Source organism: Lissotriton vulgaris, chromosome 9 (genome assembly GCF_964263255.1).
Source record: "Lissotriton vulgaris chromosome 9, aLisVul1.2, whole genome shotgun sequence".
Taxonomy (NCBI): domain Eukaryota; kingdom Metazoa; phylum Chordata; class Amphibia; order Caudata; family Salamandridae; genus Lissotriton; species Lissotriton vulgaris.
Genome location: NC_141697.1, coordinates 26,582,809 through 26,597,839, shown reverse-complemented (window position 1 = coordinate 26,597,839; position 15,031 = coordinate 26,582,809). Strand labels below are relative to the sequence as shown.

Genomic DNA, 15,031 nt, shown 5'->3' with positions numbered 1-15,031 from the left:
AAGGGGGCAGGGTAGAGACCCCCTGACCCCCTAGATTTTATCAGGCGGGCCTGGAAGGACCACGAAGGTCAAAAAAACTTTTTTTTTTTTTTTTAATTTCGCGGAGTACGCGCTGGGTGTGATGCCATGTACGCGTACCCTGGGCGTACCACGGGAAAACCAAAAAATATATATATTTTTGGACCTGGGGGTCCTTGTGGGACCCCCTGAGCAGGCCTAGTGGGTCAGGGTGCTTCTACCCTGCCCCCTTTGCGTGTTTTGCACCTTTGTTTCACTGCTTTCTTGTGCCTTGGTTCTACAGAGGCACAAGATGGCTTCCAACACTTCCTGGTTTGGAGTGTTGACAGACAGTGGCAGCCAATCAGCATGCCTTTCGCAGGAAAGCAGCATGCTCATTGGCTGTCAACACTTATAACCAGGAAGTGTTGGCATTCATCATGTGCTAGGTAGACCGAGGCAAAAAAGAAGCAGAAAAACAAACGTGTAGAATGCAAAAAGGGGGCAGGGTAGAAACAACCTGACCCCCTAGGGCTGCTCAGGTGGTCCTACAAGGATATTAACATATTTAAACATTATCCGCTAATAGAATTAGCATTTAAAAAACCTTGCGAATTCACTGAAAAAAACATAGGTTTCAGGCCTTATATAGTTAGGAATTAGCATTAAAAAACCTTGCAAATTCACTGAAAAAACCATAGGTTTCAGGCCTTATATAGTTAGGAATTCGCATATAAAAAACATTTGAAATTCACTGAAAAAACCATAGGTTTCAGGCCTTATATAGTTAGGAATTAGCTTTTAGAAAACTTTTGAAATTCACTCAAAAAACTATAAGTTTTAGGGGTGTTATAGTTAGCTGGACATTTCACTCATACAAAACCATTGAAATTGCATATTTCGCGCACCCGCAATGCACTGCTGATGATGTCACATATTACATCATTCATGACATGGTCAGTGACATCACTGATGACATCTCAAATGACATCACAGATGACATCACTGATGACATCATCCACGTGACAATCACATATACCTTTTCATACACTAGTAAAATCTTTCATCACTCTTTGTAAAATACAGAGTATGATATTTTAATCCATTGTCACAGCAATACAAGTATCTAAAAACCCACTCAGTGATTCCTAGATGTATGCACACATCTAATCACTTACCTGTAGATTCACTCATACATGCTGTCAATGCACAATAGAACACTATCAAAAATACTTATACACCTATATCGACATTAAACAACAGCACACATCCTATTCACATATGAAGTCATCCTACTCACTTATGCAAACAATGGATCATACTTACATATTTACTTAGAAAAACACATACAAACACCACTTCATCTATTCATTTAGATAGTAAGTCATACTTAGTGAATTATAAAATCATTATTACAAGTATATAGTTATCCATACAGTCACTCACACAATCATTGAGTCTTATGTATACTTATTTATATACAACAACTGACACATACACTGCCTTTAATTTTTCTAGTTTGTTGGACATGTACCATTGAGAAATATATTTGCTCATCACCACACCCATAAAGAGATTCACTCACCCAAACAACTGTTAGAACATGTAGTTTTAACTTCACATATCTACTGAATCAACTATTCACACATCTTTGGACAGTCACACCCCCCCCCCCACCGAACCACACACACTTTCACTCTCCCATACAAATACTCAGTTATCTAATCAATAACTAATATAGACTTTCACATAGCTAGTAACCAACTGGAGAACCAGTTTAAACAACAACCGACAAAGTGATACAGATATTCACACAGTTTAGTCACTATCCACTATATTTAGTGAGACACTATAAATTGGTCAAGTAAACAGTCAATTACACTGCTACTAAATCCTCCATCCAAATATTTATTTATATATATCCACTCATTCTTCAATGCAAAGTGCTATATATATAATGCATATTTAAATAACGAAGCAAACCACATTCACTGGATGATGTCATCAGTGATGTCATCAGTAATGTCATTTGAGATGTCATCAGTGATGTCACTGACCATGTCATGAATGATGTAATATGTGACATCATCAGCAGTGCATTGCGGGTGCACGAAATATAGTTAGTACAATTAACTATATAGGAGCAATTTCAATGGTTTTGTATGAGTGAAATGTCCAGCTAACTCTAACACCCCTAAAACTTACAGTTTTTTGAGTGAATTTCAAAGGTTTTTTAAAAGCTAATTCCTAACTATATAAGGCCTGAAACCTATGGTTTTTCAGTGAATATATATATATATATATATAGATATATATATATATATATATATATATATATATATATATATATATATAAGCAAACAAACTTTTTCTCCTTGAAGAAGGGAAACGAGTACCTCAGCAGTGAAATAATTTATTTCCGGATGATTTTAATTTATTTATATATATATATTATGTAGCGCGACCTCGACCCGAAGGTATCTGAGCGCTTTACATAGCACCAGTTGCGTTACAGATGTACGCTTTCATTGTTGTAAGGCACTGGGAGATTAAGTGATTTGCCCAGGATCACAGGATGTTAAGTGTGCCCGCCAAGACTCGAAACCGGCTCCCCAGTTTCAAGGTCGCCCGCTCTAGCCGTTAGGCCACATCCTCTCCCCACTTCCTTTTTATGTGAAACCTTGTTTACCTTTACAGAGAGCCTCGCACAGTACATTATTCCTATAGCTCTGTTTGGCTGTTAGCTTTATTTTGAGTGGAGTCTGTGTGTATTGTGGGAGGGGTATGACGTCCTCCAATGATGCTGCATGCCTCTGACCTATGTCATCCGGCTCATTTGTCATATCTCACCGTCCCACCGTGGATCTCCCTGGGGATAATTTGCCCTTGCACCCTTCCGGTGCTCCTGTAGAGGGTACCCTTCTGTATCTTCCTGCATTGGATCGCCCTGTCACTCTGCCTGCAACACAAAAGACAGTAGTATTAGATAGCAACCCCTCCCTTACTGCCCGAAAGCAGGGTTAGCGGTTGGGAGGGCAAACAGCGTCCGGGCAGTCACACCGATCGGGGTCAGGGGGGAGAGGGTCCGCTCATCACGCAGGTCAGGAACAAAGAGGGCGCTTGACCCTCACCCCCCTGGTCATATACCCTTGGACCCCTACCCCTTTATCCGCCCGGAAGTGACCTCACTGGGGAACCTTCTGGTCCCCCAACACTAGACCGCTCCTTTTGGGTCTGTGTCATCCTCTGGCACTAAGGGTGGCCGCCCTCTTAGGTAGCCACCTTTGGTGGCCCGGGGCAGCCAGTGCAGGGAGGGCGCCTGGCTTCTTGGTGACATGGGCAGAGGAACCTTTCATCGGGAGTGGGTGGGGCAGTCTGCCCAGGTGGGACGGCAGAAGGACCTGCCCTCGCACAAATGGGCGAAAGAAATGAAACGAGAAATTGAAAAAACTCCAGAAACAATCGCTTTGAAATTTAAAAAATTGGATTCTTTTTGGGACCCCAAATGGTGCAGAATGGCGGGAAACCAGGGGTGGAACAGCAGGGAAGTACAGAGTGTGGGGGGCCAAAAACCACTCACAAAACCAAAAGAGGGAACGGAACAAGTTGAGAAGGAAAGGAACGAGTCGGGAAGGAAAGGAACGAGTCGGGAAGGAAAGGAACGAGTCGGGAAGGTATCGACAGCGCTTAAAGAAGAGAGGAGAAAGGTTGAAGGAGGGATGGGACAAGAGTGAGGAGCCTGCAGAAACCTCTCTCCTGGTTACCCCCGCCCCCAAAAAGCCGAATGAAATCCTCCCCCGAGGACTGTAAAAAAAAGTACAAGTCTCACCTACAACAGTAATGTGGAGGGTCACACGACCGCCTCTCCGCCTGTGGTTTGGAGCATTCACCTTCAGGGGGACCCCTAAATCTATCAATCACACTCACACAAAGAAGACAGACGGGCAGAAGGCCCCCCGACCCTCGTTCATTGGGAGCCCCCCAGAGCTAAAGTCCCACTCGCACCAGTAACGCAGAAGGTCTCAAGAACCCCCCATTCCCAGTCCTCTCCTGGCCTTGCAGCCTCGTGCATTAGGGGCGCCCCCAGACCTACAGGTCACACTCGCAAGTAACACAGGTCACATGACCCCCTAAGCCCCATCTGCATTAGAAACACCCCCAGATCAACAGGCCAGACCCCTTCGCCTCCTACCGAGCATTATTGGGAAACACCACAATTTGCAGATGCGGAACAGCTCAAATACAGAAAGGATTGTAGGGGTGGCCGTTTCTGGCGTCATTCACTCACAGGTTATAGGGGTGGCCGTATCTGGCGTAATTCACTCACAGGATTCATAGGGGTGGGCGTATCTGGCGTAATTCACTCACAGGATTCTTAGGGGTGGGCGTATCTGGCGTAATTTCATAGGGGGGGCATACATGACGTAATTCAACCAAAGGATTCATAGGGGTGGGCGTACATGACGTAATTCACTCACAGGATTATAGGGGTGGCCGTATATGGCGTCATTCACTCACAGGATTATAGGGGTGGGCGTATCTGGCGTAATTCACTCACAGGATTATAGGGGTGGACGTATCTGGCGTAATTCACTCGCAGGATTCATAGGAGTGGGCGTATCTGGCGTAATTCACTCACAGGATTCATAGGGGTGGGCGTACATGACGTAATTCACTCACAGGATTATAGGGGTGGCCGTATCTGGCGTAATTCACTCACAGGATTATAGGGGTGGGCGTGTCTGGCGTAATTCACTCACAGGATTATAGGGGTGGGTGTGTCTGGCGTAATTCACTCACAGGATTCATAGGGGTGGGCGTATCTGGCGTAATTCACTCACAGGATTCATAGGGGTGGGCGTATCTGGCGTAATTCACTCACAGGATTCATAGGGGTGGGCGTATCTGGCGTAATTCACTCACAGGATTCATAGGGGTGGGCATACATGGCGTAATTCAATCAAAGGATTCATAGGGGTGGGCATACATGGCGTAATTCAATCAAAGGATTCATAAGGGTGGGCATACATGGCGTAATTCTCTCTAGCGGAATAACTGAATTATGCTCAATTGTGTAGGAAGTGTAATCCAGCATATAGAACTAATTTCTTTGTGCAAATTACAACTTTGCAACCAAAATTGTCCAGAGCATACATTTCGAGCTAAGAAAATAGCACTAAATGCTCCAGGACACTAACCGCACTCGCCAGCCGCCGCTCGCTCGCTCTTAGTTCGTCGTTCTTGTGCTCCTACGATAGGATTTTTGCCATAGTTTACACATAAATTCCCAAAATAGCATAATCGCGTAGTTTCAATAATTTTGCACCGCAAGAGTAATGCGTAATTACTGAAATTACTCCGGCGTAATTACAATTCCTTCCAGGTCCAGAAAGGAACTGAAAAGGGGTGTGTTACGCAAAGACCACGTAACATCACCTTCTTGTAAATTCATTTTTTTGTAGATTCTGCCTCCCTCTCTGACACGCAGAGTGCGCTCCACAGTGAACAATGCCACCAGCTCCCTCAGTGGAACTCATGTAAACACCCTGTTGAATCTCTACACTTGTGCCGTCTGTGTGAAATGGTGAAAGAACAGAGGACAACACCAGCCGCTGCAGGTAACGTTTTCCCTCGTGGTTGTCTCTCGAAACCCCCCCTCACCCGGCCCCACCGCTCTTACCTGCAGCGGCCGCGGCTGGATAACCCGAGAAGAGCGCAGGGAAAAAGGATTCCCCAATGCTGCTGAGAGGCTGCTAAGTGGCTCAGCCGATTCAGCTCATGCCGCAGAGATCAGTGTTTCACAGGTTCAGACCCTGGCAGGGCTGACTCCGCCTGTAATCCTTTCCAGGCTCAACAAATGAGTAGGAGCTTCTTTTCCCTTTGCACAAAATTTTCCTAAGCACTTTTTATTTTATTATTTAATGTATGTATGTAAACTTTTATGATTCGTGTGCTGGCCCCTTTCTTATTTACCCTGTATACTAACGGGCTAGAGGCTATCATCCTTGAGAGTGCAGAAGATCTTCCAGTAGCCGGTCGTCGGCAGATACCAGCTTTATTATACGCAGACGACGCGGTGATTCTGGCAAGAACCCCAGTCCAGCTCCAATGGGTTTTGAACAAGTACTGCTCGTTTATGGCCAGCTTGAATCTCAGAGTAAAAATAAAAAAGACATATGTGATGCATTCTGGTATAAAGCGTAAAAACACCAAGAAAATCTATGTGGACAACTCCCCTCTTGAAAGAACTGAAACATATCCCTATTTAGGGATTTTAATTGACGAGGATTTCAAATGGAGAGAAGCTGTCAATTCCCGTAAATTGGCTTTTTTAAGGGCCGTTGGTACGCTGAAGGCTTTTGCACTGCGGTTGGGCAAGAGACCCACGACTGAAATGCTCAAAATGTATAATGCAAAATGTCTTAGCATCGCGATCTATGGAGCAGGGGTATGGGGTGGGGCGAACGTAGATCAACTCCAAAAAATTGAAAATTCATTTTTATGGTTCTTGCTGGCAGTCCCAAAAAGTACCACAACATATGGTTGTCACCTTGAACTTGGTGTGGACTATATTTCGGACATCATTAAAATCCAACCACTCATGCTGTGGTGAAGGATCTGGGCAACGGAACAATGTCACCTCACGAGAACAATTGTCCAAGACTGTATGAAACTTGACAACATGGGGAAGATTAGATGGTTGGTTTATGTAAAATCTTTCCTTACAGATATTGGACTTGCAAGATTCTTCGACGACCCTCCATCGGTATTGGACATTTCAAAAAAAGATTTAAAAACAGCATGTTTGTCACACTTGTCCCAAATGCGTTTGTTAAACCAAATAGGGAAAACCTCAGTACAACAATGCTTGTTAATACAGTTGGTTCCCACAATTCAAACATATCTGCAATATAATATAAATCAATATGGTAAATCTTTGTTGACCCGTTTTAGGTTTAATGTGTTTCACCGTATGATTTCCTTTCCTTCCCAAAATGATTGGTCCATTAATCTTTCCCCCTGTCCCTGTGATTTTATTTCCTTACAATCCACTATTCATGTACTCTTTTTTTGTAAATTTTACGTTTCACCACGCAGGCGCTGGATAATACCACTTTTGAAGGTCCTGAGGTTGCGTCAGTGTCGCCCAGCTTATCTGGCTTTACAGTTCCTAGAAAATGAACTCATGACAAAATCTATAGTGCACTTTCTTAAGTTTTGTATCAGACATCGTACCAATCTGTAACAAGCGGTTTAAATTGCTCTACATCTAGATGAACACTGGCAAAAAACAGTCTTTTTATACAGTCTTTTTATATCTGTTACTCAAATTGTGAATTTTTTATGCTTTTAATGGATTTTTATATATGAATATGAAATTAATGTATTTTATGAAACTTTTATGGTATTTCAAAACAATGGAAAACCGAATAAAGATAATTTGATTTGATTTGAATAAAGTTATTTGAACTGAACTGAGTACCACCGAGGTGTGGAATGGGCCTCACATTTGAACACAAGTAGAAGTTGTGGAGAAGGACATGCTCTGTGTGAGGGGAGTATTTATATGGCCTCTCTCTCTCTGCAGGACATCTGCGAGGACATCTCTGACCATGTGGAGCAGATCCACGCCCTCCTGGAGACTGAGTTCTCGCTGAAGCTTCTGTCCTACTCGGTCAGCGTCATTGTGGACATCCACAGCGTGCAGCTGCTGTGGCACCAGCTGCGCGTGTCGGTGCTGGTGCTGCGCGAGCGCATACTACGCGGACTGCAGGACAGCAACGGCAACTACACCCGTCAGACGGATATCCTGCAAGCCTTCTCCGCGGAGCCCACAGAGGTACGCATCCGGGTCACTAGGGTGGAGAACTGCGGTAGGGGTGGAGCAACTGGTGGGATGGGTAGTGGAGGTGAGAGATTGAGTGGAACTGATGGCCAATCGGTGAGAGCGGAGGGATGACCCGTGCAAACATGATGGGGCGCAGTCACACATGCACCAAACACAAGCAAGGTAAGAACAGCCTGACCCAGGAAGATGGAACTGACCAATTCAGGGATAGCTGAGCTATGGACCCCACTCAGAGGAAGAGAGTCTGAGGCATGGGACCTCTAATTCCAGCTTGAGTTAACCAAGACCTTTCTGTTTTTATGTAACTTCTACATTTCTGTTTCTCTTTCTTTCTCTCTTTTTTTCTTTCTCTTTCTCGTTCTCTTTCTCTCATATTCTCTCCCTCTCTCTTTCTCTTTCTCTCTCTTTCTCTCCCTCTCCCTCTCTCTCCCTCTTTCTCTCCCTCTTTCTCTTTCTCTCTCTCCCTCTCCTTCTTTCTCCCTATCATCGGGCTTCTCTGTGAGTGACAGCATTCTGCTCTTTCACAGGGAACACATCTGCTCACAAAGTAGTTTTGTTCAGCGCCAGGGACCACTGTGGCAATGTGTGCTTTTTGAGACCAAAAAATATATATTTGCGTTTTTGCCAATGTTTGTTATAATGGTGAGGGTGCAGCAACTCACACAGCAATAAAGTTTTACAAAACATGTCAAAACAAGAAACACAATGTCAAACTAAAAGTCTGACTACCAACGTAAGACCTACAGGACAAAGGTTATATGGCTCTGTTTGCAGTGTGTGTTTACAGCACAGGGTATTATGGCTCTGTTTGCAGTGTGAGTTTGCAGGATATTATGACTCTGTTTGCAGTGTGAGTTTACAGGACAGAGTATTATAGCTCTGTTTGCAGTGTGAGTTTACAGGACAGGGTATTATGGCTCTGTTTACAGTGTGAGTTCACAGGACAGGGTATTATGGCTCTGTTTGCAGTGTGAGTTTACAGGACAGGGTACTATGGCTCTGTTTGCAGTGTGAGTTTACAGGACAGGGTATTATGGCTCTGTTTACAGTGCGAGTTTACAGGACAGGGTACTATGGCTCTGTTTGCAGTGTGAGTTTACAGTACAGGGTATTATGGCTCAGTTTGCAGTGTGGGGTTGACAGGATATTATGGCTCTGTTTGCAGTGTGAGTTTACAGGACAGGGTATTATGGCTCTGTTTGCAGTGTGTTTACAGGACAGGGTATTATGGCTCTGTTGGCAGTGTGAGTTTACAGGACAGGGTACTATGGCTCTGTTTGCAGTGTGAGTTTACAGGACAGGGTATTATGGCTCTGTTTGCATTGTGAGTTTACAGCATATTATGGCTCTGTTTGCAGTGTGGGTTCACAGGACAGGGTACTATGGCTCAGTTTGCAGTGTGAGATTACAGGACAAGGGAATATAGTTCTGTTTGCAGTGTGAGTTTACAGGACTGGATATTATGGCTCTGTTTGCAGTGTGAGTTTACAGGATATTATGGCTCTGTTTGCAATGTGAGTTTACAGGACCGGGGTATTATGGCTTTGTTTGCAGTGTGTGTTGACAGGATATTATGGCTCTGTTTGCAGTGTGAGTTTACAGGACAGAGTACTATTGCCCTGTTTGCAGTGTAAGTTTACAGGACAGGGTATTATGGGTCTGTTTGCAGTGTGAGTTTACAGGACAGGGTACTATGGCTCTGTTTGCAGTGTGAGTTTACAGGACAGGGTATTATAGCTCTGTTTGCAGTGTGAGTTTACAGGACAGGGTATTATGGCTCTGTTTGCAGTGTGAGTCTACAGGACAGGGTATTATGGCTCTGTTTGCAGTGTGAGTTTACAGGACAGGGTACTATAGCTCTGTTTGCAGTGTGCATTTACAGGACAGGGTATTATGGCTCTGTTTGCAGTGTGAGTTTACAGTATATTATGGCTCTGTTTGCAGTGTGGGTTCACAGGACAGGGTACTATGGCTCAGTTTGCAGTGTGAGATTACAGGACAAGGGAATATAGTTCCGTTTGCAGTGTGAGTTTACAGGACTGGGTATTATGGCTCTGTTTGCAGTGTGAGTTTACAGGATATTATGGCTCTGTTTGCAATGTGTGTTTACAGGACAGGGTATTATGGCTCTGTTTGCAGTGTGTGTTGACAGGATATTATGGCTCAGTTTGCAGTGTGAGTTTACAGGACAGGTATTATGGCTCTGTTTGCAGTGTGAGTTTACAGGACAGGTATTATGGCTCTGTTTGCAGTGTGAGTTTACAGGACAGGGTATTATAGCTCTGTTTGCAGTGTGTGTTTACAGGACAGGGTATTATAGCTCTGTTTGCAGTGTGTGTTTACAGGACAGGGTATTATGGGTCTGTTTGCAGTGTGAGTTTACAGGATATTATGGCTCTGTTTGCAGTGTGAATGTACAGGATAGGGTACTATGGTTCTGTTTGCAGTGTGTGTTTACAGGACAGGGTATTATGGGTCTGTTTGCAGTGTGAGTTTACAGGACAGGGTATTATGGGTCTGTTTGCAGTGTGAGTTTACAGGATATTATGGCTCTGTTTGCAGTGTGTGTTTACAGGACAGGGTATTATAGCTCTGTTTGCAGTGTGTGTTTACAGGACAGGGTATTATGGCTCTGTTTGCAGTGTGAGTTTACAGGATATTATGGCTCTGTTTGCAGTGTGAATGTACAGGATAGGGTACTATGGTTCTGTTTGCAGTGTGTGTTTACAGGGCAGGGTATTATGGTTCTGTTTGCAGTGTGTGTTTACAGGGCAGGGTATTATGGCTCTGTTTTCAGTGTGAGTTTACAGGACCGGGGTATTATGGCTTTGTTTGCAGTGTGTGTTGACAGGATATTATGGCTCTGTTTGCAGTGTGAGTTTACAGGACAGAGTACTATTGCCCTGTTTGCAGTGTAAGTTTACAGGACAGGGTATTATGGGTCTGTTTGCAGTGTGAGTTTACAGGACAGGGTACTATGGCTCTGTTTGCAGTGTGAGTTTACAGGACAGGGTATTATAGCTCTGTTTGCAGTGTGAGTTTACAGGACAGGGTATTATGGCTCTGTTTGCAGTGTGAGTCTACAGGACAGGGTATTATGGCTCTGTTTGCAGTGTGAGTTTACAGGACAGGGTACTATAGCTCTGTTTGCAGTGTGCATTTACAGGACAGGGTATTATGGCTCTGTTTGCAGTGTGAGTTTACAGTATATTATGGCTCTGTTTGCAGTGTGGGTTCACAGGACAGGGTACTATGGCTCAGTTTGCAGTGTGAGATTACAGGACAAGGGAATATAGTTCCGTTTGCAGTGTGAGTTTACAGGACTGGGTATTATGGCTCTGTTTGCAGTGTGAGTTTACAGGATATTATGGCTCTGTTTGCAATGTGTGTTTACAGGACAGGGTATTATGGCTCTGTTTGCAGTGTGTGTTGACAGGATATTATGGCTCAGTTTGCAGTGTGAGTTTACAGGACAGGTATTATGGCTCTGTTTGCAGTGTGAGTTTACAGGACAGGTATTATGGCTCTGTTTGCAGTGTGAGTTTACAGGACAGGGTATTATAGCTCTGTTTGCAGTGTGTGTTTACAGGACAGGGTATTATAGCTCTGTTTGCAGTGTGTGTTTACAGGACAGGGTATTATGGGTCTGTTTGCAGTGTGAGTTTACAGGATATTATGGCTCTGTTTGCAGTGTGAATGTACAGGATAGGGTACTATGGTTCTGTTTGCAGTGTGTGTTTACAGGACAGGGTATTATGGGTCTGTTTGCAGTGTGAGTTTACAGGACAGGGTATTATGGGTCTGTTTGCAGTGTGAGTTTACAGGATATTATGGCTCTGTTTGCAGTGTGTGTTTACAGGACAGGGTATTATAGCTCTGTTTGCAGTGTGTGTTTACAGGACAGGGTATTATGGCTCTGTTTGCAGTGTGAGTTTACAGGATATTATGGCTCTGTTTGCAGTGTGAATGTACAGGACAGGGTACTATGGTTCTGTTTGCAGTGTGCGTTTACAGGGCAGGGTATTATGGCTCTGTTTGCAGTGTGTGTTTACAGGGCAGGGTATTATGGTTCTGTTTGCAGTGTGTGTTTACAAGACAGGGTATTATGGCTCTGTTTGCAGTGTGAGTTTACAGGATATTATGGCTCTGTTTGCAGTGTGAATGTACAGGATAGGGTACTATGGTTCTGTTTGCAGTGTGTGTTTACAGGGCAGGGTATTATGGTTCTGTTTGCAGTGTGTGTTTACAGGGCAGGGTATTATGGCTCTGTTTTCAGTGTGAGTTTACAGGACCGGGGTATTATGGCTTTGTTTGCAGTGTGTGTTGACAGGATATTATGGCTCTGTTTGCAGTGTGAGTTTACAGGACAGAGTACTATTGCCCTGTTTGCAGTGTAAGTTTACAGGACAGGGTATTATGGGTCTGTTTGCAGTGTGAGTTTACAGGACAGGGTACTATGGCTCTGTTTGCAGTGTGAGTTTACAGGACAGGGTATTATAGCTCTGTTTGCAGTGTGAGTTTACAGGACAGGGTATTATGGCTCTGTTTGCAGTGTGAGTCTACAGGACAGGGTATTATGGCTCTGTTTGCAGTGTGAGTTTACAGGACAGGGTACTATAGCTCTGTTTGCAGTGTGCATTTACAGGACAGGGTATTATGGCTCTGTTTGCAGTGTGAGTTTACAGTATATTATGGCTCTGTTTGCAGTGTGGGTTCACAGGACAGGGTACTATGGCTCAGTTTGCAGTGTGAGATTACAGGACAAGGGAATATAGTTCCGTTTGCAGTGTGAGTTTACAGGACTGGGTATTATGGCTCTGTTTGCAGTGTGAGTTTACAGGATATTATGGCTCTGTTTGCAATGTGTGTTTACAGGACAGGGTATTATGGCTCTGTTTGCAGTGTGTGTTGACAGGATATTATGGCTCAGTTTGCAGTGTGAGTTTACAGGACAGGTATTATGGCTCTGTTTGCAGTGTGAGTTTACAGGACAGGTATTATGGCTCTGTTTGCAGTGTGAGTTTACAGGACAGGGTATTATAGCTCTGTTTGCAGTGTGTGTTTACAGGACAGGGTATTATAGCTCTGTTTGCAGTGTGTGTTTACAGGACAGGGTATTATGGGTCTGTTTGCAGTGTGAGTTTACAGGATATTATGGCTCTGTTTGCAGTGTGAATGTACAGGATAGGGTACTATGGTTCTGTTTGCAGTGTGTGTTTACAGGACAGGGTATTATGGGTCTGTTTGCAGTGTGAGTTTACAGGACAGGGTATTATGGGTCTGTTTGCAGTGTGAGTTTACAGGATATTATGGCTCTGTTTGCAGTGTGTGTTTACAGGACAGGGTATTATAGCTCTGTTTGCAGTGTGTGTTTACAGGACAGGGTATTATGGCTCTGTTTGCAGTGTGAGTTTACAGGATATTATGGCTCTGTTTGCAGTGTGAATGTACAGGATAGGGTACTATGGTTCTGTTTGCAGTGTGTGTTTACAGGGCAGGGTATTATGGTTCTGTTTGCAGTGTGTGTTTACAGGGCAGGGTATTATGGCTCTGTTTTCAGTGTGAGTTTACAGGACCGGGGTATTATGGCTTTGTTTGCAGTGTGTGTTGACAGGATATTATGGCTCTGTTTGCAGTGTGAGTTTACAGGACAGAGTACTATTGCCCTGTTTGCAGTGTAAGTTTACAGGACAGGGTATTATGGGTCTGTTTGCAGTGTGAGTTTACAGGACAGGGTACTATGGCTCTGTTTGCAGTGTGAGTTTACAGGACAGGGTATTATAGCTCTGTTTGCAGTGTGAGTTTACAGGACAGGGTATTATGGCTCTGTTTGCAGTGTGAGTCTACAGGACAGGGTATTATGGCTCTGTTTGCAGTGTGAGTTTACAGGACAGGGTACTATAGCTCTGTTTGCAGTGTGCATTTACAGGACAGGGTATTATGGCTCTGTTTGCAGTGTGAGTTTACAGTATATTATGGCTCTGTTTGCAGTGTGGGTTCACAGGACAGGGTACTATGGCTCAGTTTGCAGTGTGAGATTACAGGACAAGGGAATGTAGTTCCGTTTGCAGTGTGAGTTTACAGGACTGGGTATTATGGCTCTGTTTGCAGTGTGAGTTTACAGGATATTATGGCTCTGTTTGCAATGTGTGTTTACAGGACAGGGTATTATGGCTCTGTTTGCAGTGTGTGTTGACAGGATATTATGGCTCAGTTTGCAGTGTGAGTTTACAGGACAGGTATTATGGCTCTGTTTGCAGTGTGAGTTTACAGGACAGGTATTATGGCTCTGTTTGCAGTGTGAGTTTACAGGACAGGGTATTATAGCTCTGTTTGCAGTGTGTGTTTACAGGACAGGGTATTATAGCTCTGTTTGCAGTGTGTGTTTACAGGACAGGGTATTATGGGTCTGTTTGCAGTGTGAGTTTACAGGATATTATGGCTCTGTTTGCAGTGTGAATGTACAGGATAGGGTACTATGGTTCTGTTTGCAGTGTGTGTTTACAGGACAGGGTATTATGGGTCTGTTTGCAGTGTGAGTTTACAGGACAGGGTATTATGGGTCTGTTTGCAGTGTGAGTTTACAGGATATTATGGCTCTGTTTGCAGTGTGTGTTTACAGGACAGGGTATTATAGCTCTGTTTGCAGTGTGTGTTTACAGGACAGGGTATTATGGCTCTGTTTGCAGTGTGAGTTTACAGGATATTATGGCTCTGTTTGCAGTGTGAATGTACAGGACAGGGTACTATGGTTCTGTTTGCAGTGTGCGTTTACAGGGCAGGGTATTATGGCTCTGTTTGCAGTGTGTGTTTACAGGGCAGGGTATTATGGTTCTGTTTGCAGTGTGTGTTTACAAGACAGGGTATTATGGCTCAGTTTGCAGTGTGAGTTTACAGGACAGGTATTATGGCTCTGTTTGCAGTGTGAGTTTACAGGACAGGTATTATGGCTCTGTTTGCAGTGTGAGTTTACAGGACAGGGTATTATAGCTCTGTTTGCAGTGTGTGTTTACAGGACAGGGTATTATAGCTCTGTTTGCAGTGTGTGTTTACAGGACAGGGTATTATGGGTCTGTTTGCAGTGTGAGTTTACAGGATATTATGGCTCTGTTTGCAGTGTGAATGTACAGGATAGGGTACTATGGTTCTGTTTGCAGTGTGTGTTTACAGGACAGGGTATTATGG

General features: G+C 44.0%; 1 protein-coding gene across 1 annotated transcript in view; it reads left to right on the top strand.

The window, feature by feature from the left end:
- The window catches only part of AKAP6 (A-kinase anchoring protein 6), a 593,433-nt gene that overhangs the window by 174,365 nt on the left and 404,037 nt on the right, over positions 1 to 15,031 (top strand). The window contains exon 2 of the mRNA XM_086936952.1: positions 7,586 to 7,837. Within this exon, the coding sequence (XP_086793078.1) occupies positions 7,586 to 7,837 (252 nt within the window). The remainder of the gene's footprint in view (positions 1 to 7,585; positions 7,838 to 15,031) is intronic.